At 34.8% G+C, this 24687-nt stretch overlaps 1 protein-coding gene across 8 annotated transcripts in view; it reads left to right on the forward strand.

Moving 5' to 3' along the window:
* Positions 1-24687, forward strand: part of LOC115209965 (signal peptide peptidase-like 3) — a 368123-nt gene that overhangs the window by 164454 nt on the left and 178982 nt on the right. For 7 of the 8 annotated variants that reach the window (XM_029778623.2, XM_029778616.2, XM_036502734.1 and 4 more), the window contains one exon: positions 6111-6170. In XM_029778623.2, the coding sequence (XP_029634483.1) occupies positions 6127-6170 (44 nt within the window). In that variant the 5' untranslated portion in view covers positions 6111-6126. Of the gene's footprint in view, positions 1-5053; positions 5188-6110; positions 6171-24687 lie in introns of those variants that run through there. The other variant, XM_036502730.1, reaches the window with a different exon arrangement.

Genomic DNA, 24687 nt, shown 5'->3' on the forward strand with positions numbered 1-24687 from the left:
ATCTGAACACTGTACACTCTTCTAATGGGAAACCTGATATAACTTGGTCCATTGATAAGACCACTTTTTCCACTATCAAAATGGTTTCTATTCTTACAAAACTTACTAGCTGTACTCTAACCCCCATCCAGACTAACTTGTTGCATTCACCTGCCAGCTTTATATCTCTCATACCCTGACTTGCTCTCTAAATCTTGTGATAAATGCTATCTACAATCCATTTTAGGACCATTGTCATTTGGAACAGTTTCCTTTTTATAAAGCAGCTCAATTTCTCACTCTTCAGTCTTCACAATAACTGCATTGATTTTTAGTCTTGCCAGCTATTTAATCCAAGAAACTTCCCTTGAGTAAGTAGACAATAGCCACCAAACTGCCTGTTCCGGGCAATAGACAGTATCCTTCTGCAGTGATTAAATGAAAGAACTATAATTTTTTTTTTTTTATTTTCAAAGGAACACTGCATAATATCTGCAATAGGATACAAACATACCTGTTTTGCGATATGCATATTTAGAATTGTATTTAAAACAGAAATTCAGATGCTAACTCCATCCCAACTTGGTCATAGCTACTTCCATAGTAAAAGTATGTAGGAGCTTTGTTGCATACTAAATAGAATTTAACTCTGCTGGACCTCCATAGCCATTCGAGATATATATATATATATATATATATATATATATATATATATATATATTTATTTAGCAATTAAGGACAACTACTTAATAAGGAAAACTTAACAAGAAATTGTCAGGTAGATGTTCTATATATATATTTATATAATCATACTGTATTTTTATAATTAAATATTATTAGGAATTGTATAAAAAAATAAAAATATTGTGTGAATTGTAGAAGTAAAAGCAATTTATTGCACATAAATTTTAAAAACAAAATCTTATATATGGAACCCGTTTGAAAATCACTGACCTAAACTCTGTGATGACACTTCACGTCAGGTAACTGGTCAGTGCTTCACCAGATCTATGCTAGTTATCTCTGTGCTTCAATTCTGCTTTACTCTTTGATCATATCTGTTCCTGCATCAAGGACTTATATCTCTCCTCACTTTGATGTAATTTTCCTTGGTAAGTTCACTGCTGCAACTCTTCTTGTTTTTCACATCCCATATCAATGCTGCCATTGCTAAAATCACATCTTTCATCATCATCAACTCTCCTCATTAATTACTTAAGAGTCAATAGTATAGGAGTCTGAAACAATCCTCTTAACATTTTAGCATTCAGAATACTCTATCAAATGTAATTTTTATTTATTCACATTGTTTTGAATTAATTGTGCATTATCTCATAGCTTCAAGATTTCAGGGATGCTATAGTTTATTTTTAGAATGACATAGTATGGTAAGTATGAGAGGCCAGATCTGGCTACTTTAAACATAAACACAAACAGAGAATATTTGGTTTAACCCATTAGTATTTAAACTGACCATGTCTGGCCAAATATTCTGTTTTATGTACAGACTGACCATATTCAACTTCTCACACCTACCCTACAATGTCATACTAAAAACAAAAAACACATCATTGAAATCTAGAAGCTATGGGATAATGCATGATTAATTCAAAACAAAGGAAATACATAAGGATTACATTTAACAGAATAATCTGAATGCAAAAGAATTAAGAGATAAAGAGTTAAGCATGACCCTTTACATCCTACACATTGCCAAAACAGAATGTCCCAAATCCTTCAGATGTACTGCAGGATTTCAGTCAAAGATTTGCCAGCCTCTTCAGTCCCAGAAAATATTTCAGTCTCCAACAACTACTAATGTTCTTCAAAACTCAGACGAGATCCATAGTGGTGCTCTGCTCCCACATTTGAACAGTGCTGCTACTACTTATAAAGTATAGGCATAGATTGCATCTTAAAAATGATCACTAGTTTGGCATGAAATCACTCACATACTCCAACCTCTGGCTTGTAAATGTGCTGTTTCCTCTCTTTACATTGTCTACAACATTGTTAATTTCTTGGAGCTAGCTGGTCTTGTTCATCCTACAATCAGGAATATTTAATTTTCCAGCCTCACAAACTCTTGCCATCATTTTTCTTCTTCACTCAGATCCTTCACTGACAGCTATTTCCAGTCCTTCAATGTCTCCTCCTACTCCTACTACTACTACTACTACTACTACTACTACTACTACTACCACCACTACTACCACCACCACCACCACCACCACCACCACTACCACCTCCACCACCACCACCACCACCACCACAACCGCCGCTGTTGCTGCCACCACCACCACCATTAGTTTTTCTTGCAGCTGCCAACTTGTAACTCAAGAGGAGTTTAACTGTGTCAAAGTTTTTGTAACTCAAGAGGAGTTTAACTGTGTTAAAGTTTTTGGTCTTGGAGAGTCTGCAAAGGTTGTTTGTTCAGCTTTTTCGACTATGCCAATATATATACAGGGTGTGGTGAATAAACTATTATCTAAATTATGCAAAAAGGAAAATGAGACTGACATCTCATTTTAACAGATATATATATATATATATATACCAAAATTACATAGAATTATCTTGAAATACTAAAGAGTAAATTTATTCAATAAAATCGCCATTGGCTTCAACCATTACCTCCAGACAACTTCAGCATCTCCTGCAACTCTTCTGGACGGTCTTCTTGTTTAAGTGAATGCTGCCATAATCCTTACCTTCAGTTCATCTTTGGTGTTACAAGAAATTTTGCTGGTCTCTCACGCAACTATGCCCAACACATGATAATCAAAGGGGTTGTAGTCTGGGAAGTTAGGCAGCAAGATGTTAGGGGTGATGTGGTCACAGAAATTGTCTGACAACCATGACTGAGTTCTCCTGCTCGTGTGGCATGGTGCAGAGTCATAAGGTCTTCCAGCAGCTACCCTCTTGACCCAGGTCAGTGCTATCTCCTCCAGGCACATGATGTAAGCCTCTGTGTTGAGTCTGAGGCCGTGTGGAAAGATGAATGAAAGCATAACGTCACCATCACTAGTGATCACTCCAAACACCATTATATTGACTGTATGTTTGACTTCTATCACTCTAGGTATATATCCTCAGATTGACACCCAAACACTCTAAAATTTTCATATTGGAGCTTCTGGAATGAATGCCAAGCAGTACAGCATGTCGTTTTCAAATTTCTGGCAGAGTGAATTTCCTCATGGTGCTGTTTTTTCTCAGAGACAGTGCCCAACTGACCCTACTATACTGTGTAGTCAATAAAATAAAAAACAAACAATGCACATGCGAGAAATTGAAAATGTAAAATGGCGACAATTTATCCATCACACTGTGTGTGTGTGTGTGTGTGTGTGTGTGTGTATATATAGGTAAGGCTGTTGGTTGTGGCATCTGTCAATACAGAATAGCGCGGTGGCTTTTCCCCTGGATGGGTGATTTGTCCACGAAAGCTTGAGGCCCCACAATTGTACGTTGACCCTCACCTCGCCCAAGGTGGACAAGTGTTAATGTGTGGGCATGCAGTGAACCACTGTTAGTGGACCAATACTGCACCACACCAATTATAGCCGCACCCGGTGATGGTTAGATGAATCCGGCAAGCATGCAGCCTCTGGTGCAAGGTGGCACCATCCACTCGAATATACCGGGTGTTTAGGTGAGGTCCACGAAAATAAAACAATCGTATATATGTAAGTGTATGTGTGTGTCTGTGTTTGTCCCTCACCACTGCTGTTGGTTTATTGACATCCCTACAACTTACTGGTTTGACAAGAAGAGACTGATAGAATAAGTACCAGGCATATCAAAATTAAAAAAGGCACGGGGGGGGGGTCAATTCATCCGACAAAATTCTTCAAGGCAGTGTCCCATATTTTTGTTTGTCCACTCAGTTGTGTCTATCAGTCTGTGTGTGTGTGTGTGTGTGTGTATATATAATTCACACACACACGTATGTATGTGTCCACATTTATATCTATTAGATAAATGTTAATGTCTTTATGTGTGTTCATGTGACTGCTACTGCTTGGCAACTGGTGTTAGTGTATTTATGCCCCCATAACTTGGTAGTTCAGCAAATGTGTTCAATAGAGTAAGTACCAGGCTCAGCAAGAAACAAGTACTGGGGTTGATTCATTTGACTTAAATTTTTTTCAAGGTGGTGGCCCAGCATTGCTGCAGTCTAATGACCGAAACAAGTAAAAGACAAAGATAATCCTTGCTTTGATTGTATTGCTCATACTTTGTATATATATATATACATTCCAAAGAAATGGGTGAGTTACAAACATGTGGAGTTCTCATGTTATTTCTAGACTGTCTGTAACTAACTATACCATGCCACAGCCTTTATGGTAGAAAGAAAGAAACAATAATTCAATATGCTTCAGTCCTTTATGCAAAAAACAGAAAGCAAAACAATATAAACTGCTTATAAATAAGACAGTATTAAGTACTTATGAATAAGTATATTTTGGGCAATTTGTATGCATCTTACAGTAATTTGCCTACAGTGAAGTTTCTTTACATTCCTTATAGATTTGTTGGAATAACTAGCTAACCTTTAAATGAAAGTTGACACTGAATAGTTTTATAACTATTTGCTCCAGACTAATATTAGTTTAACCTCATGACTTTTGGTCAGTAGTAATCCTCTTCATTGAGCTCACATAACATGTTTTTCTTTTCCTTCTCTCTCTCTCTCTTTCTCACACACACACTTTTTTTAATACGTAGTTGTGACCCAATTTCTTTGCATAATTAATTTACCATGTCTGAGAGAAGTAGTGTATTGTAGTTTGTTTGGTTTTTGTCTAGTTTATGTTCTGTAGTTTCTTTTTCTTTTTTTAATTAGAATCTTTCTTGTAAAGGAATAACAAAAATAGCTTTACATTCACATAGTTGCAACATTTTTATTACACCAAATAGAGACATTTTTTTAAGGGTTTTTCCTTTCCTTTTTTTTTCTCTCAGAAAAATGTATTTGTCTTCTGCACCATCTGGAAGTCAGCTCATTGCAGTAACATTTGTAACTATTATTTATTATAGGTCATAAGTTGAAAGTTGGTTCATTGTAGTAACATGAAGTTGTACTGTTTGCTGAAGGTGATACACTTTCAGTGTAACTTGACTTCCTTTACTGCTTCATGTCTATTTTTCAATGCCACTCTGGCTGGAATGGACCCCCCCCCACTTTCTCTGCAAATTCAGGTATTTGCTTATTTTTGAGAGCAATTTGTTTTAACAAATGAATAATCTTTGTTGAACAGTAACTTCTTAACCTTACTGTTATTGTGCTTTATTGGGGTTTTAGTTTTAAATATTTTTTTTTGTGTTACATTGTAGGTATATAAAAGTGACTCATGAATAATATTTTTAAGAGTTTGTAAGTTATACTGATCTGATATATAGATGTATACATGCATGTATGTATACATACACACAGCTGTCTACGTAAAGGAGTTTCTCTGTTTTCACAGATTAACCTTTGGGGGCATTATGAAATGCTTACTTTCTGGTAGACTGCTCAAAAGTCTCTTTCTAATTTTTAGGACTGGAAAACTTGTGGAAGTACTTTCCATATGCTTGGATTATGATCTTCATAGTCAAAGATTAGGGGCATTAGATTTACAAAAGTATATCATATAGGTGCAAATATCACAAATGCTTTCCAAATGTCAAAATTCAATGATTGATAATGCATTCCCTGACTTAAGATAAAAATACTGTGTGCATGTGTGTGTGCATGTGTTAGTGTTCATGCACACACGTACATGCATTTTTAAATGTAAATAAATCAGAAGGCGGCATGCAAAAGCTGACAATATGCAATTTTTGTTCAAAGGTTTTCCAGTTTGTTGATTTTGTCATTCATCATCGAATAGGCTGTGTGCAAATGATATCCAGTAGTTTCCCTAAATCAATGCTTTCAGGGTATAGCACTAAATTTCGGAATGTGTTTAGTTAGATGATGTTGCTATGCATTTGTAGTATCTGTAATTTATCCTAGCACATTACTCAAAATATTCATGTTGTATAAACCTACACTAATATGACAGAAATAAATGTTACAAAGAGAAAAAAAATTGAATACTATTTTTCTGGAATATTAATTTGTTTTGTATTTCTTGTAGGTAGAGAGTGACAGGCATGGGAGCTACAGATGAGCAAATGGCGGAGCCAGGAGCTATCACGTAAGTACATTGAATTACACTTTAAATTTAGATAATCTTTTATTTGGATGAAATCCATGCTGTAATTGCAATATATTAACCATTTCCTTTTGTATGTGACTGCTGAATCGATTGTTAATTTCTAGGTAATTGCATTTGAAAATAGTTAATGGTTGGAACAGTTTATTCATTTCTTCATGTTAACTGCTTGGAATAGTTTCAAAACATCAAAAAAACATGAACTGCCACCATTGTTTATCAGTAATCTAATTGTCCTCTTTTGAATTTGACATTTAACCCTTTTTGATACCATCTCACTTGAGATCACCCCTGGTTTTATGATATAAACATCCTGTTTTAAAGTGACCTAAATCAGAAACTTCCATAAGAATTTCATGTTGTTCCACCTTAATAATGTCAAAGTTATTTAGGTAAATTCTTCAGTATTCGGTGCTTTCATGACTGGGTGGTTAAGAAACTCACTTTGCAACCATGTAGTTTTGGGTTCAGTCACACTACATGGCACCTAGAGCAAGTACTTTCTACTATGGCCCCAGAATAAGTAATGTCTTGGGAGTGAAATACATGTATGTGTGTGTCTTCACGAGTCTGTTTGTTTCCCCTCACCTCATTTCTCAACAACTGATGTTGGTTTGTTTATATCCCTGTAACTTTGCAGTTTGGTGAAAAAAGATCAATAGAATAAGTACCAGTTTTAAAAATAAGTATTGGGATCAATCTGATTAAAACCCTTCAGTGCAATGCCCTAGCATAGCCACAGTCCAATGACTGAAACAAGTAAAAGATAGAATATTTTCAAAATTAATTGTAGACAGTATAGTTCGTTAAAAATATGGCAATGAAAGGGTGAATCCTCATTATCATCTTCATCATTGCTATCATTTTAAGCTATTGTTTCATGGTTTTATGGAATTTATATAGTATTGCCACTTATCCCAGTCTTTTGTTGTCTCTTCTGTATGTCCAGTATCTCAAGATCCAAATTTACCATGTCTTTTTACATATTCTTTGGTCTCCCTTGAGTACTCTTCTTCACTATTGTATCACGTTCAGCCTATATTTACTTTGTCAGCACTAATACTGTCACCTCTCTTGCACATCTTGAATGATGCTTTAATGCCTTGGCACTCAATCAGCTTAGTAAAAGACCCCCTTTGGTCATGAATGACCATGGGATTGCATTTAGAAAGTTCCCCTCTGAGGCACAAGTCCAGGCAAGGTTGTTTATGGAAGACCAGCAGTCACCCATGCATACCAGCCTCCCCTTTCTATGCCACTGATGTTATCCAAGAGAATGGTGAAGGCTGATACAGCTTGGCACCAGTAACATCGTAACGCATTTCTACAGATGAGTGAGCTGGAGCACTGTGAAATAAAGTGACTTGCTCAAGAACACAACACACATCCTGGTCCATGAATCGAACTCACTACCTCATGACTGTGAGCCCATTGCTCTAACCACTGAGCCATGCCACACAACGCATCACATACTCATGCACACACACAAACACCTTCCTCCCTTCCTCTGTTTCTGCAAAGCTTTGATATTCATTTCTCATTATCATGTAGTGCAGTTTCCGTCTAGCTTTTTAATGAAGAGGGTAACTTTTTTTTGCCAACAAAGTCCAGAACTCTACAAGCTTCTGTCATCCCACTACCAATAATGTTTTCACTACAACTATCTCTTGTAAGTAATTAAATCCCGGTGACAGGAAATACCAACAATATCTAACAAGTCATTTGTACAGTTCATGAAAATAGGTGCAAGTGTGACTGTGCATGCACAGGCACGACTGTGCGGGCATAGCTGAGCAGGTGGAAACATGTCTGTGTGGTTAGAAGCTTACTTCCGAACCACATGGTTCTAAGTTCAGTCCCACTACATGATACCTCCGGCAAGTGTCTTCTACTATAGCCTCAGGCAGATCAAAGTCTTGTGAGTAGATTTGGTAGACAGAAACTGAAAGGAGCCCATTGAATGTGTGTGTGTGTGTGTGTGTTTATTCATATGTGTGTCTGTGTTTGTCCCTCCACCTTTGCTTGAAAACCAATGCTGGTGTGTTTATGTTCCCATAACTTAGTGGTTCAACAAAAGAGACCAATAGAATAAGTACTAGGCTTATAAAGAATAAGTCCTGGGGTCGATTTCTTTGACTAAAACTATTAAGGTGGTGCTCCAACATGGTTGCAGTCAAATGACTAAAACAAGTAAAAGAATAGTTTAATGCATTTTCCTACTGCTGATAACCACAGTGCATCAGTCATAGCTGAAGTTCTATTCCCAGTCAACGTGACAAATATATCTCACTATGAATTTATGTAACCATTGCTTGCACTGGGTACACAGTACCCTAAATGTCTACCTACTTCTTTTCAGGAAATTCAACAAGGTTAATTCCCAAATAATATCAGGATTTTATTTCTTCTTTTGAATACTTTGATCTTGTTGAAGTTAAAGAGGTCTTTAAACTCTAGGCTGTGCATCTAGTGTTAGAGATTTTGATGAAACTCTTGTGATAGATTCTGCTATGAGACTTAAGCCATCAAACATATAAAGGAATTAATGTCTTATTGTTTTATGTAGATAAGTTAACTGGATAATCTCTTTCCATTGCATATTTTTCATAGCTTGATGTTTCTTTGTTTCCAAGATATTCCAGTATTATCTTAAATTGTTCATAGGCCAATGTTGCAAAATATTTTCTAATTTTTGAAAAGAGATGGGGGAAAAAAAAAAAGAAGGTAAATTTTATCTTTCCTCATGTCTATTTTGCCACACAAATATGTTTCAATTTCTGATTCAAACAGCAATATCTGAATTTGTCAACATATTGTTGTTCATTATTCATCTCAGCATGTTCTGCTTGTAAATACATCTTCCACACACTTTCAGCTCTCTGTCAAAAATTATGCTTTAAAAATTCTATATTCCCGAATAAAATATTTCTGTAATGATGATATAATGGGAATCTATAAACTTATCTGTTAAAGAATGCTTGAATGGATTGGTTATATACAATACTTGACAGAAATATAAAATGTTTATTGGAGATAGCTGCATTTTGAATCTATCCAATTTCTACAATAGAAGCTGTTCAGTAACCATTGTTATTGCTTTCAGTTTGTTCTCAGTATAATACAATCATATGATATCTGTAAATTACACTGGTCAACAAAATAGACTTTTTTCTTTCATTAGAAATAAAATTAGCCTTTTCTGAATGTGTTTTCGATGCTATTCCAAATTTATCTTTTATTTTTTTTTTATACATTAGCTAGTGTAATAATGCATTAATTTTACTTTTTAGGTTTTTTCTCAATTTTCTCAATGCTTATATCTATTAAATAACGGTTTATACAAAGTTTGTTTATTGCTCTAACTGAAATACTGAATACACTTGATTATTTCATGCATAATTAATTTTATCCAATTTTTGTATCATTGATTTAATTAGATGCACAAGAATATACTAGCTTTTGAAAGTGTTAGGAATATATTTTCTCTCATAAACTTTGTGTGTCGTATTACATTGCAGCATCTATTTATTATTCTTAAATCTCTAATATCATGTTTCTTTTGCATAAATATCTTCTTAGTTTCTCCTTGCTTATTGTTTACTATACCAAGGCCTACACTTTTGCTTTTATGCCCACTTTTCCTTGCTTGCATGGGTCAGATGGAATTCATCAAGACTGATTTTCTGTGACTGGATGCACTTCCTGTCACCAATCCTCACCTGTTTCTAAGTAAGGTAATATTTCTCTCAGGCTGGACATGTTTTTCATGGAATATTTGAAATGAATGACACTGATTGAATGATGGTGATGGTTACTTAATACTATTGTGTGATGTCAATACAAGAAGACACAAACACTCATCCATATCCATGTACATGTACACAATATGAACTTCTTTTAGTCTTCATCTACCAAATCCACTCACAAAGCTTTAGTTGGTCTAGGGTTGTAGTAGAAGACATTTGCCCAAAGTGCTACTCGATGGCATTGAACCAGAAACCATAAAGTTGGAAATGCACCTTTCTAGAAAGAAATCTAAAGGAAATATATTTTAAACATCATCTATCTGTCCATTTCTTTATTAGCATTAAGGAATATCTCAACTCCACTTCGGCATGCAGGGAATGCCCTGCATACAGAAGTGAGTATTTATTAATTCTTAAAAAATTTACACATAACCATTTAAAGACTGGTTTATCTTTTAATTTCAGTATATTGGGGGTTAGTTCAAATTTGATATCTTTTAAAATATTTATCCAACATAAATTCATTCCTTTTATTTTGCTGTAATCTTTATTTGTGAACTTTTTTGTAAAGTAACAAAATCCACTTGAATTGACTTATAAGTAGATCTGCCTTAAGAACATTTTTCCTTAAACTAAATTTCAAATGGAGAAGTGGTAGAAATATGTTTTTGTGGTCATCTAAATGGATAGATAAGCCACTGTTCATTCTTGGGACATATGTTGATCTTAATATCCAGTCGCATTTGATATGGTAATATGATTGCATGATTATAAGGTGATGAACTGACAGAATTGTTAGCACACTTGGCAAAATGTTTTGCAGCATTTTGTCCATCTTCACATTCTGAATTCAAATTCAGCTGAGGTTGAGTTTACCTTTCATCCCTTTGTGGTTGATAAAATAAGTACCGGTAGAACACTGGGGTTGACATAACTGACTTACCCCTCCCCTGTCCCTGCACCAAAATTTGGAACCAATATGGTAGCATGATTATCCATAAGCATATGGAGCAATAGTATTTTGAAATTCTTACTTGTGTACCCATTAACATACCCATAACTTTGATATTTTCACAGAGAATCCATTGATGAACACAATATTAATTGATATCAAGCAGTGTATACTTGTTACTTTGGCTCTTTTTTTGGTGGACAGGATGGGTAGTAGGAATGCATGGCTCTACATTCTTACTGGGCATTAGAAATGCTTTCAAGCTTCTTTGTAACAAACTAATGAAGAGGTACTACTAGTCAGGTGCAACCTGAATCTGAGACAAGTTTGCGAATCATCTATTATAAAGCATGTTGCCAAATTGGTATTTCATTTATGTTTATGACTCAACTTGCACATTCTTGTCAAGTAGATTAGTTTTGAGATTAGAAACTCAGTCTTCTCTTTTGACTTTGATAAGACTCTGTTAAGATTGTTCAAATGTTCTTGAGGAAATAATCATAGCTCCAAATTTTTTTGTCAGGTGTGTATTCAGGATCTGTAGAAGGTCCAAGCATTTCACCAGTCACTCCCTTGTCCCTGGCTGTTTCATCATCTTGGAGAAAGGGAATGGACATCGAATGAGCATTGGGAGTAAAGGGAATGGACATTGAGGAGGTGGAGTGAGTGGGTGTTGGGGGAAAGGGAATAGCATTGCTTCATTATGGTACACAGGTTTATGTGCTGAAAACAGGTTTAGCTTGACAATCTTGTGTTTACTCTTTGTAGACAGCCTGATTATATTAGAACTACCAAAATAGCAATCAGTATAATCATTTCTTTTTTCTCTCCCTATATTATGGGTATGGTAAAACACATTGTTCACTTCTTTGTACAACTAATCATGCAGTCCACTTGAACAAGCAGAGCCAATTTAATGTAGTGTCTGTTGTTTACCATGGTCACTTATACAACAACCAAAGTATACCTGGCATATTTTCATAAGACCCAGGGTGGTAAATGAAAGAAAAGGGTTTGGATGGTTTTTACATTCATAGAGCACATAAATGGTAAGGATCTAAGCAAATATTCTGAAAACAAAAAATATTACGAATATAATTATAAAAAACAAAAAAGGCACAAGCATTGCTGTGTCGTTAAGAAGCTGGCTTTTCAACTATGTGATTTTAGATTCAATCCCACTACATGGCACCTTGAGCAAGTGTCTCCTGCTATAACCTCAGGCCAACTAATGCCATGCGAGTGAAGTTGGTAAATGGAAATTGTGTGGAAACCTGTCGTTTGTCATACAGACTCCCATCACAGTCAGTGTTTACATCCTTATAACTTAGTGGTTTAGCAAAAGAGATTGATGGAATAAATACAAGACTTAAAAAAAGATCATATGTACTGGGACTGATTTGTTTAACTAAAACCCTTCAAAGTGGTGTCCCAGCTTGGCTATAGTCTATTGATTAAAACAAGTAAAAGGTAGTCTCATCTGAAAAACTATACATAATTCTTAAAAATTAATGATAGTTTTGAAATTAGCATCAGAATTGCTCTTTAGATGATACAGAACTGTCTTCAGAAATTCTTTGTTAGCCAGTATTATCTCTAAAACTATTTAGAATCTTATTTGCCTACAAGTCTTGTTTACATTCTTTAAATTTAATGTAATTAAAAATAAAATAAATAAAATAAATTTTATATTACAGAAAAAAATGACTGCAGTTTTAGTTTTCTTTAATGGATAAAAATATTTATCTTCAAATTCAACTCCAAAATTCTACATATCCCTTAATCTGTGAAATTAAATTTCATGGTTATTCCAGTAATGATGTTAAATATCTACCAAAAGATAGAATTGGTATTTTCTACAAGTCCCATTGCCTTGATAAACTTGACATATCTCAACAAAAAATAGTTTCAAATATGGCATTCTTCAACAAAAGTTAAAAGTAATGAAATTTTTAGTGGATACGGCATTTTCTGCTGTAAATCATTCTTACATTTGTTATGTTTATATAAAACTTTATGTAAATATAAAACTATTTAAGTTGGACTTGTCATGTGCCAAAAAGTTTAGAGCATTTTAGAAATAAGGTTAAATTTCTAGTAGCTGCTTTGTATTCCAGCTAATGCACTTCCATAACTTTTACCTTCTAATCCAACCACTTGTCCTAGATACATGATCTTTGCAAACTATTCAACTATTTCTAGTGGCTGATTGGTTGGCTATCAAAAGTTGATTGTACATAGATTTACTTGATTAGTTCCATTGGTTTAATCAAATATATTTGTGTTGTCATTAGATCTCCATAGAAATTCCAATTTATTTATTACAGTGAAAGGTTGTTGGTTTTAACTCTTTAGCTATTCTCAACTTTAAATGATTACCTTTCAGCTTCGAGCAATAATCTAGACTTACAGCGCATTATCTTCTGGTACTCTCTGTAAAGGGAGAGATTATTTTATGGGATCTATTTCCTCTCTCTCTCTCTCTCTCTCTCTCTATATATATATATATATATATATATATATATATATTGATAATCTCTGTTGTTAATTCCAGCTATTATAGCTTCACTTTATTTAATTGTTTAATTTAATAACTTAAATACCCAAATATTTATCATTGCCTTTGGTAGTAATTATGAAGTGATGAAAGCGTTTTTCATTTATCCTATTTTATTTTACTATTTTATATTTATTTCTTTATGTCAGCATGGTTAGAATGATTTTTGTTGAATGCCCTTCACATTTCTAATCAATCAACAATAATTATATTTAACTTATGAAAGTGCCGCTGTACAGTCACTTGGTTTGCCAGAAATGAAAATACAGCAAGTCTTTCAATCATCCTTCACATGTAGTACCACAGCCTGTAGGCTCCCTTTGCCTCTCATCTTCAGGATTATTAGCTTCCTGTCAGATTTCATCATTGCAGCATGAACTATGCAGCTCTCTCTGATCCACAGTCTATCCAGCCTGGTGTTCTTCAAGGTTCCATGCACACACACATACACATGTGTACATGCAACAGGTTTCTACACACTTTCTGTCCATCAAATTCACTCGCAATGCATTGGTTGACCTGGAGCAATATGAAAAGACTTTTGCCCAAGATGCCATGCAGTGGAGCAGTTGGATGAATATGTATTGTTTTTCAAGTAATGGCCTTTTTTATATTCCATTTTTCTTTGAAATTGCAGAGTTACTGGTTAAATTGTTAGGAGGGGATGTCAGCCATGCTGTCATTTTTTTTTGTTTTTTTGCTCAACACATGCAAGGATGCAGAATATAAACATTCACACTAACCCTAAAATACATACATTTATATATACATACATACATTTATACACATATATACTCACACAACTTCGATACAGTTTCTATCTGCTCCTTTCATTCTCAAAGCAGTGGTTGGCCCAAAGTGATAGTAGAAGACACTTCTCAAGGTTCCACATAGTTAGATAGAACTGTGCCTAGAAACATGCATGCAAAGATCCTCCTATCTGCCTACTGTTTGTTTGCTTAATGTTCAGTCTCCTATGTAAGCATGACTTGGATAAGAATTGATGTTGAGGCAGGATCTTATAGCTCTTTACACTCCCTATTGCCAACCCTCACCTGTTTTTCAAGTAGGTGATTTTTTAAAATATCAAACAGGTCCTCAAAAGGACAGAGCAATGGCTGTAATGTCAACAAGGAATGTCAACATCAGCTCCACGTTACTGAAATGATGACAAAGTAAAATATCAACATTCAAGCCCGCGCGCACACACACACACACACAGTTTCTATCTGCCAAATTCACTCTCTAATCATTTGTCTGCTAAGGCCCATAGAAGACAGCACTTGTCCAAGATGGCATGCAATGGAAATGAACCTGACACTACAGAAATGTTACTTGATGCTTCTAAAATGTGGAGCAGAATGTAATGTTTTCAAAATGTTTTCTGCTGTAATTAGTGTAATTAGTGCTCTATGCATGATAAAAAAAAATGGTAATATTAGTAACTGAAGTATATGCTTTTAATTATTTTCTTTTAATTAATTGGAGGAAGAGGGTTAGCATCCACAATCTTTGTAACCTTTGAAAGTTGGTGTGGTGTGAGTGATTACAGCTCAGCTTGAACTCCTGTTGGTATTGTGTGAAAAATGTAAGTAGGAACTAATTGCAGAGATGTTCAGAGCTAGTGCAGAATTATTCAGCAAAATGTTTGGTGTGGAGTCCAGAAACTATTGAGTGTGTTAGTAGAGATTGAGAAGTAAATTAAGGGTAGAGATGGATATGTATGTTGCTAGCACAAACGTATAGGACTATATTCAGAAACAAGTAGCATATATATGAGCCTGTGGTTATATTGTGCAGTTCAGTGAATCTTCCTCAATTAGTTGGGTCTTCTAATTTTGGTTGCTGTGTAGGATGATTGTTGGTACCAGTGGCATCATCATCATCATCATTTTAATGTTCACTTTTCCCTGCTTGCATGGGTTGGTTGGAGTTTATTGAGGCAGATTTTCTATGGTTGGATGCCCTTCCTGTTGCCAATCCTTGTCTCTCCAAGGAAGGTAATTTCCAAGCAAGGCACGTTTTCACAGATTATTGAAAATGAATGGCTTTCATTTCCAATGTTACTCAATTTTTAAGACAAGAAGACACACACACACTGGGCTTCTTTCAGCTTCCATCTATCAAATCCACTCACAGGGTTTTGACTTAATGATGTCATTCACCTTGACTAACTCAATTGCTATCTACTTCTCAGTCAAAAGTAAAGTATATATATATATATATATATATACTAATACCTAATTGTCATCTACTTATAAAAAAAAACTATTTCGTTGATCCTTCCCTGTGACCAGTCGGGTTAGTACAAGACTTTGGTCTTGGTTGACCTGGAGCTATAATTAAAAATACTTGCCCGAGTACCATGCTGTGGGATAGAACCCAAAACCATGTGGTTGGAAAGCAAACTTCTTAACCAAAGAGCCATGCCTATACCTACATTGTGTAGTAATAATCTAATCACTTGAGCTTTGCAGAGAATCCTCAACTAATGAGAGCTCAGGTAATTTGTGCTCCTGAAGACGGAACCTAATTTTGGGGACACAAACCTGGCGGCGTGTGACCTTGCTGTGAAAAGATATTCAGAGATCAGGAGAACTGGCATTTGTAATGATTTTAACTCTTGTTACAATATTTCTGTGAAAATAATTCTGCTTTTATTTCATTTAATTTTGAAAATAATGCAGAATTTAGTAAAATAACTTTGTTGTTATTAAAACTGGTGTTTGAAACATAAACTAACATGAAATATTGATGGAAGGTTTTAATTTAGATAATTTTAAAACGGGATGTTTTTGTATCCTAGAATCAGAGCTGGTCTCAGATGAGTTGGTATCAAAAAGGTTAAGGACCTTTAGTTTGGAGGTGGGGGGAAAAATGTAAATATAATTGCATCAAAGCAAAAATGGAATTAGAAGTGGGAATACTGTGAATTTTCAAATAAAAACATATTGCAGAGATTTGTTAAAATAAATAGAGAAATAAAAACTCAATCTCACCTGTGTGATCTTTCATAAAAAAAAGAGAAAAAGAAAGAGAAACAGAATTTCAAAAACTGTTGCTGATAATATATGTCACCTTTTGAAGCATTTTAGATGTATCCCCCAAATTTTTATGACTTAAATTAGTCAAAATCAATAACAGCAACTTGTAAATTGCGATTGCCTGTCAGAATAAAGGTTATCTGCTGAACTATATCAGCCACTTTAGGTAAGTTTTAAAAGAAATATTATGTCGCAATCACTTTAGAACTAGATTTAGGTAGCAAAAAGAAAAAACACAATCAAAAGCAGTGATGAAATATTAAGGATGATCTGTTAGTATTCTTTTTTTTTTAAATGATATTCTATTTTTTCGAAAACAATTGCAGCGTGGAAGGTGTTTATAAGCCATTTAAGAAACACACAAAAGCCGTTCGATTCACTTCAACATTTAAGTTTAATTTGTCAAAATATTTTCGTCGCTAAAATCCGCGACCTGTTCACTGACAAAAATCCGTGCTTCTTTAAAAAATTCTTTGTGATTTACTACATTATTAGTATTTTTTTTTGTTTTTGAAAATTTGTTGCAGGTCAACTACTTGTGATGTTAGTACAATGAGAAGTAGTTGTAAAGCTCAAGTTGTCAAAGAAATGTTAGAGTACAGGTGGCCTAAATGTGTAATATAGACAAGAAGTGGAGTGATGGTGTGTTGTACTAACCATACTGGTTACAGGGAAGGAACACAGAAATAGGCTCTTTTTAGATAATAATTAGGTATTATATATATATATATTTCATTTGACTGAGAAATAGATAGCAATTAAGTTAGTCAAGGTGAATGACAATATCATTAAACTTAGGCTAGTTGATGGTCCACATGATGGTCACCTCTCTATATATTACTGAGGTGCAGGCATGGCTGTGTGGTAAGATATTTTTTTTCTAACCACATGATTCTGGGTTCAGTCTCACTGCATGGCACTTTAGGCAAGTATCTTCTACTATAGCCTAGGCTGACCAAATCTCTGAGTGGATTTTGTTGGCAGAAACTGAAAGAAGCCTGTCATACAGGTATATATGTATGTGTATATATGTAGCTATGTGTGTATTTGTTTGTTTTCTCCTACACTACTTTACAACCAATGTTGGTTTGTTTATGTCCCCACAACTTAACGGTTCAGCAAAAAGGACTGCTTGAGTAAGTACCAGGCTTAAAATGAAAGTAGGAAAGACTTGAAACATGCGTGGACTTTACTAAAGGCACTTAAAAGCCAGATGATAGTATTAAAATGGATGAGGGACTAAGTCTACCATTCAAGATAAAGATAGAAATAGAAAATCCTTGTAGTTATGGCATCCAACTTAGTGATTCCAAGTGACCCTACTGCAAGCTGCTTACCAATTCTCTTTCTAAGATTTCCAGGCTTCAAATTGGGTCTTGTAGCCATGCAAGAGAGGCAAAAGGATAGAATGGCGCAAGGGACAGTATAATGATGATGATAAAGATGGGGCTATTATGCTTAACTGGCTTAAAAAAGATTAAGATGGGATTATCTTGTTCAAATCCTTTATGTGTTGCATTATGAGCTTCACTGTATTGTCTTCCTTTGCCCCCTTCCCATCATTTTCATTCAAAGATTTGAACATGTAACAATAATTAGATGTTGAAAGCTGTTTAGGAATAAACTTCTTTACAATGCTAAATAGCTGGCTTTTACAGTGAATTTGCTTGAAAGGTTTCACAATTAATGCTTTTTAAATTGTTAGTAAACAGTATGAATGATAGAAAATCCTTGAAATTATATTGATATTTAATACCCAACCACTAAATCAATATTTGGAGCAAGTGGTCCAGCAAAGTTAGGTTTATATTACAGGATATGATCTATTCCTAATAAAGGTTGCAATATTTTCAATGGCGATACTTTTGTTTTGATAGATCACATACTGACATGTGATATAGTCTCATTAAGGAAGTATTAATAGGATTTAAGTTATGAAATCGACATGTATTATGGGGTATTTTCCATATTATTTTTCTCAAGAGTATCATTGAAATATTACCTGCAGCAGGATTGTGTGTGTGTGGTGGGGTGTATTCTGTAAAAGCACCATCATCATTGTCACCACTGTCATTATCATTGCTGTCCTCATCAGCAGCTGTTCTCTTCCTCATTTTACAATAGACATGCATGTGTATATGTATGTGCACACACATACACATGCAAGCACATATTAGTATGCACATATTTTTAAAGGCAAAGCTGTTGGGTAGGAAATTTGCTTCCAACCACATGGTTCCGAGTTCAATACCTCTGCATGGCACTTTGGGCAAGTGTCTCCTACTGTAGCCCTGAGCTGACAAAAGATGAGTGAGTAGATTTGGTGGATGGAAACTGAAAGAAGCTCATTGTGTGTGTGTATGCATCATCATCATCATCATTTGATGTCTGTTGTCCATGCTAGCATGAATTAGGTGGTTTGGCCAGAGCTGGCAAGCTTGTGGGCTGCACCAGACTCCAGTCTGATTTGGCATGGTTTCTACAGCTGAATGCCAACTACTTTACAGAATGTGTTGGCTGCTTTTAGGTGGCACCACATGAGAACTTTTACATGGCATTGCATGGGTGCTTTTATGTGGTGCCACATGAGCACTTTTATGTGGCACTGCCACGAGTGCTTTTCATTACCAGACGGACTGGTCTTCACACTTCTGCTGTGGAGTATGGGTCTTCCTTAGTATTGCATATGTTTATATGTTTGCCCCACACTACCACTTGACAATTGGTGTTGTTTTGTTTACATCTTTGTAACTTCATGGTTTGGCATAAGGGACTAATAGCATAGGTACCAAGTTTTAAGAAAAAGTACTAGGGTTGATTCATTTGACTAAAAGCCTTCAAAGCAGTACCCCAGCATGGCTGCAGTCTAGTGACTGCAACAAATAAAAGATAAAAGATATGTTATTTTTTGTTTGATGTAGTCATCTTCACATTTCATGGTCTTTATTAATTACAACATAAATAAAACGTGTGATCTAGTGTAAAATCTGTCTGCCTGTAGAAAGCTGCTTTTGGATATATATATCCAGGATGTTGGATAAATGAGATTAATTCTAAATTTAGTTATCTTATAAAGGTGGAAAAACATTGATTTGAAAGCTGCTTTGTATAGTTGTATTTGTTAGCATGTTATTTATCAATCTGTTTTTAAAAGATAAGTTTACTTTCTATTCTTTATTAACGATTGAATGATTAAGATATATATTTTCTCTTAACTTGTTTGTATGTCATATGTTCTATATTTCAAGTAATTTTTTTGTTTTGTTTATTGAAAGTTTATAGATGAATTAGACTTGCAATAAAGTGTATGGTTTAACATAGAAGCTTTGTAAGAGATGTGAAAGAGTTATCTACTTGAACATTATTGATTTCTTTTGACCAGATGCAAAACTGATATTCAAAAGAGAAAAGTATAATTGATTGAATTGTTCATAGTATTTTATTTATTCTCATTTTATTGAATCCACTGGTATAAATGGTAAAAATTAATTATAATAAGATTTGAACTCAGAACGTGGCGGGATGAAATTAAACGTTTTAAGGTCCAGCACTTACTATACTTACTTACTTAGGCCCTTTGCATCTATGGAGCATAGGCCATTGACAACTTTTCATCATTGTTCTTAACTCTGAGCTGTCTTTTCTTCTTCTCTCCCAGTTGGGTTCCTGCTTTTTTCCAGTTCTGCCTCAGAATCTTGCCTCCAGCTATTTTTAGGGCATCCTCTCTTGTGAGATCCAGGTTATGGCCTGGTGTGTAATGCAGGGCATTGGTTTATCACATCGTATGTTTTTCTGAGGGAGAGCCTTCTTCTCTCATGTGTTGCCAATTTTGAATTGATGTAACTTTGATTTTTATTTTTCTCTGGTAGGAGTGCTAGCCTTATGCAAACTCATTTTTACCTTTTAGAAGAGGTGGTCCATATTGGTCTGACCTCTATCTTTTGACCTCTCCAACATGAGAAGCCCTATCAGGAGCTTGTATTGTGCTGGTATAGTTCACAGGGTCATTGAGGCACACAAACCACCACAGCACATTAAGGACTGACCCTTGTGGTAGCAGCAACTTACTATGGTTCTTGATTATTTCTTCCTGCATATTACTCTCCTATTTGTTTAAACATTATTGAACTTTGGTAACCTTGTTACAGATGACATCTTTTGTCATTGTAGGGCTAGTTAATGTCATACAGGCACATTGTTCCCTTTCTGTTGAGCAGCATCATAACAGATGAACCAGACTTCCATGTCCTGCTGATACTTACTGTACAGGCCATGGATTTGAACCTGGCACTGTGAACTATGAAAAAGTATCTACCATTGTGTAGTATTGTAATGTTTGTATTATTAGTTTTATGCAAGGCTGAATTGTTACCATGCCGGACAGAATGCTTAGCAATGTTTTTTTCAGTCCATTGTGATCTGAGTTCAAATACCACTTGATTTTACTTTTCATCTTTTTGGGGTTGATAAAATAAGTACCCATTGAGCACTGGGGTCAATGTAATTGATTAAGGTCTTCCTACTAAAATGTGCCAGATTTGAAACCATTATTCGTTCCACTGTGACTATTAAATTTTTTAATTAATAAACTTAATCAAAGACTGTCACTCATGATTGTGAGATTGAAGTGTTTGACATTCAACTTGAACTTTAGTAGTTAATGTCTGAAAGTACAGTATGAGAAAAAGAGCGAATGTCATATTGGTTAGGAAGCATCATTGTGGCAGATGGATACCCTTCTTGTCACTAATCTTCGTTTGTTTCCAAGCAAGGCAATATGCCCTTATGACTGGACATATTTTTATAGAAGATTGGAAATAAATAACACCATTTGTATGATGGTGATGCTTGTTTATAACTATCATGCAATATCACGACAAGGATGCAGACACATGCACACATGAAAACCCAAACATATACACTTATATGATGGGCTTCTTTCAGTTTCTGTCAACGAGATCTACTCATAAGGCTTTTGCACATAAAAGGCATTGGTGTGGGTGCTGGTGCCATGTAAAAAGCACCCAGTACTCTATGTAGAGTGGTTGGCATTAGGAAAGGTGTCCAGCTGTAGAAACCAAACCAAAACCGGCTATGAAACCTGGTGTGGTCTCTGGCCTTGCCAGTTCCTGTCAAGCTGTCCAACCCAATCCAGCATGGAAAATGGATATTAAATGTTGATGATAATGATGTGGCTATAGAATAAGACACTTGTCCAAAGGGTCATGTAATGAGACTGAATATGAAACTACATGGTTGGAAAACAAACTTCTTAACCACACAACCATGCCTGTTTAATTCAGAGTAATGTGGATGAAACACAATAGAAATGATGAAAGAAACACAAGTGGGTTGAAGCAGATGTGATTTACTGCTAGCCAAGTTCAGTGGAATGGAGTCTATTTTAAAGCTGTAGAATAGGCAGAAAGAAGGACTGGCAGGTCTGTGAACTTCTACAAGGATAGTCACTGCTATCAGCTAAGAACTTTTTTCAGCCTGTGTGATATCACTTTGTATCAAATATCTTTATCACTGCACTTATCTAATGACCACTTACTTTCTCAAATCTTATGAAACTGTTAGGCCTTTCTTATAGATTAGTGCTTCACCTAATTTTTTCTTTTATGAAATACAATTGTGTAGGATTTTATGTGGAGATTAAGGAAGATTGAATGGGATTTGGTGGAGTAGATTAGAGCAATTAAATGAATCTATAGGTACGTTAATGTTTAATTTGTTTAGGTTTAGTAATTTTTATTCGGCTCTTTTATAATCTGTCACACTTCCTTTTGTTTAAGTAATTGCTTGAGTAAATTAACAATTTAATCAAGAAAGTTGTTTATCATGACTACTTGTTTATATATTGAAACATACTAATGCATTTATATTTAATCTCCCTTTTAAACTTGATTTTATTGTACATCTGTATTTACTTTTGACAACTATTTGCACCTTACCACCTGGTTTTATGACACCTTTTCTATTAATCACATTTAAACTGAAAAAAATATCATTCTAATGTCTTGTATGTAGGTTTTGTTCTTTTTTTTTTTTTAATTCTTTCTTCAGTTGTAGTACAAACATGTAACTGTGTGTACTATACATTAATTACAGTATCTTAATGTTTAGAACTAACTCACCTTTTTTAAAATCTCTGTTTATTTGTTACCAAAGAAATGAGTTAATGTGATGCTTAACACAAGCAAAACTACTTGCCTTTATTTTATATGAATTTTGAGAGACACTCATTCATATTAGATGTTGGTTCTTTAGCAAAGATATTCTGTTGCTACCTTGATTCATGTGATCTTTAACAGGTTGTCTTTGCAGTCATTGTTGACCTTCTGAGTGTGAAGAGGAGAAGTGGCTCAAGGAAATGGTTTGCAATTAGCTAGCTCAGAAAGGGAGAGATTGTTATAGTTGCATTAGAATAGTTGTAGGGAGAAGTCAAACAGCATGCCTGTAGGATTGGGGTTATATTGCATTGAGGAGTATATTGTCTCTAAGGAATATTTAAAAAAAAAACGAAACTGGTAGGAATGTTTTTTAGATTGTTGATTTTGTGATTTCTATTTTTTTTTTTATCTGGCACCTCTGTATGGATATAGCCAGCTAGATACAATCACTCAAAAAGTCAAAATACTCCAGTTGAAATGTTTTTTTTTTTTTTAGTTTTGTTTGTCATCAAATATTCAGTCCCCACTATCAAATAGTTGACTAACATGGCTGCTTTTCCGTGACTATGATTTCCATGTTTAATAGTGCAGTCAGTCTTCAGATGAATGCAATTCTGTTGAAAGTTTTCTTTTAAGAGAAAAACTTTCACTTGAATAAAATCCATCTGAAGACTGCTCTAACTGCATGAAGCTTCAACTTCAAAACTGTAATATTTATCTACTATATTAAAGTAAATATAACTATATATTCGGTTCTATCTTTCTTTCTGAAGCCACTTTCAGATTATTATCATTATTGTAACACACAAGCACATGTACATGCACACATGCACCTACGTATATACACATGCATGCACATACATATATACATAACAAATTTACTCACACTGTTGCCATGTAAAATGCACAAGTGGTTGGTGTTAGGGAAGTCATCCAGCTATAACAATGCCAAAACTGAGACTTTGGAATGACCCAGCTCTCCAACCTGTCAGATCCTGTCAAACTGTCCAATTTATACCAGCATGGGAAGTAGATGTAAAATGATATGTACATCCTCTCTCTCTGTCTCTGTCTGTCTCTCCCCCTCCCCCCTACATACACACATGCACGCTCTGGCAGGGTTGTTATACTCCCCTCCACTATATTACACACAAATAGGACAAAATAACTAGAGTGTTGCAATTGTAGGTAAAATAAGATTATGCATGTTCAGTGCTAGCCTGAACATATAACTGATGCACATAGCATATGCCATAACCTTTATACAGTGGCTTGTCCTGATAGAAATATTGGTCAAATCTCCCTTAACCCTTTAGCATTTAAACCAATCACATCAGGCCCGTAAACAATCGCCTCATCGAAATATCAAAGCTAAAAGATCATAAATCCAAAACAATGTGAATAAATAAGCATTAGATTTGACAGAATAATCTGAATGTCTTAAATTAATAAGGGGACTTTGGGTAATGAAGTCCAGTTTATCTGAAAATTAGACTGTTTGGATATGGTTGGAAAGTCTTTTGATATCTGCTTGATCAAGGATGATGTGCTTCAACAACAGCATCAACAATAACAAAGCATCTGATTATTTAAATACAATAATTTGTTTTGGAATACTGGTTCTCAAAGTACATCACATACAGCTATATATACTATTCCTTACAACTGTATATGATGTGTTTCAAAAACCATTATTTCTAAAAAAAAAAAAGTATTACTTAACACTATCTCAGAAGTTTATAAAAATTCTTAAGATAAATATAATAATTTTTTATAAAAATTTTGAAACAATTTTCTTGTTTGAATTTGAACAGTTTTCTTTCCCTCTTCTCTCTAACACTCATGCTTTCTCTCAACCAAGGTTTGGTAGAGCTGATTCCTTTAATTACCAACCAATGAAAACTGATGAAATTCAAAGTTTGTTAAAAAAAATAATTTTAGTGGTGTGACTCCATTCATGATAAACAAATAAATGCTTCATAGGATTGGTGGGTGGAGGGATGAAGGAAAACCTACAAAAAAAG

The sequence above is a fragment of the Octopus sinensis genome, linkage group LG1 (genome assembly GCF_006345805.1).
Source record: "Octopus sinensis linkage group LG1, ASM634580v1, whole genome shotgun sequence".
In the NCBI taxonomy this organism is placed as follows: domain Eukaryota; kingdom Metazoa; phylum Mollusca; class Cephalopoda; order Octopoda; family Octopodidae; genus Octopus; species Octopus sinensis.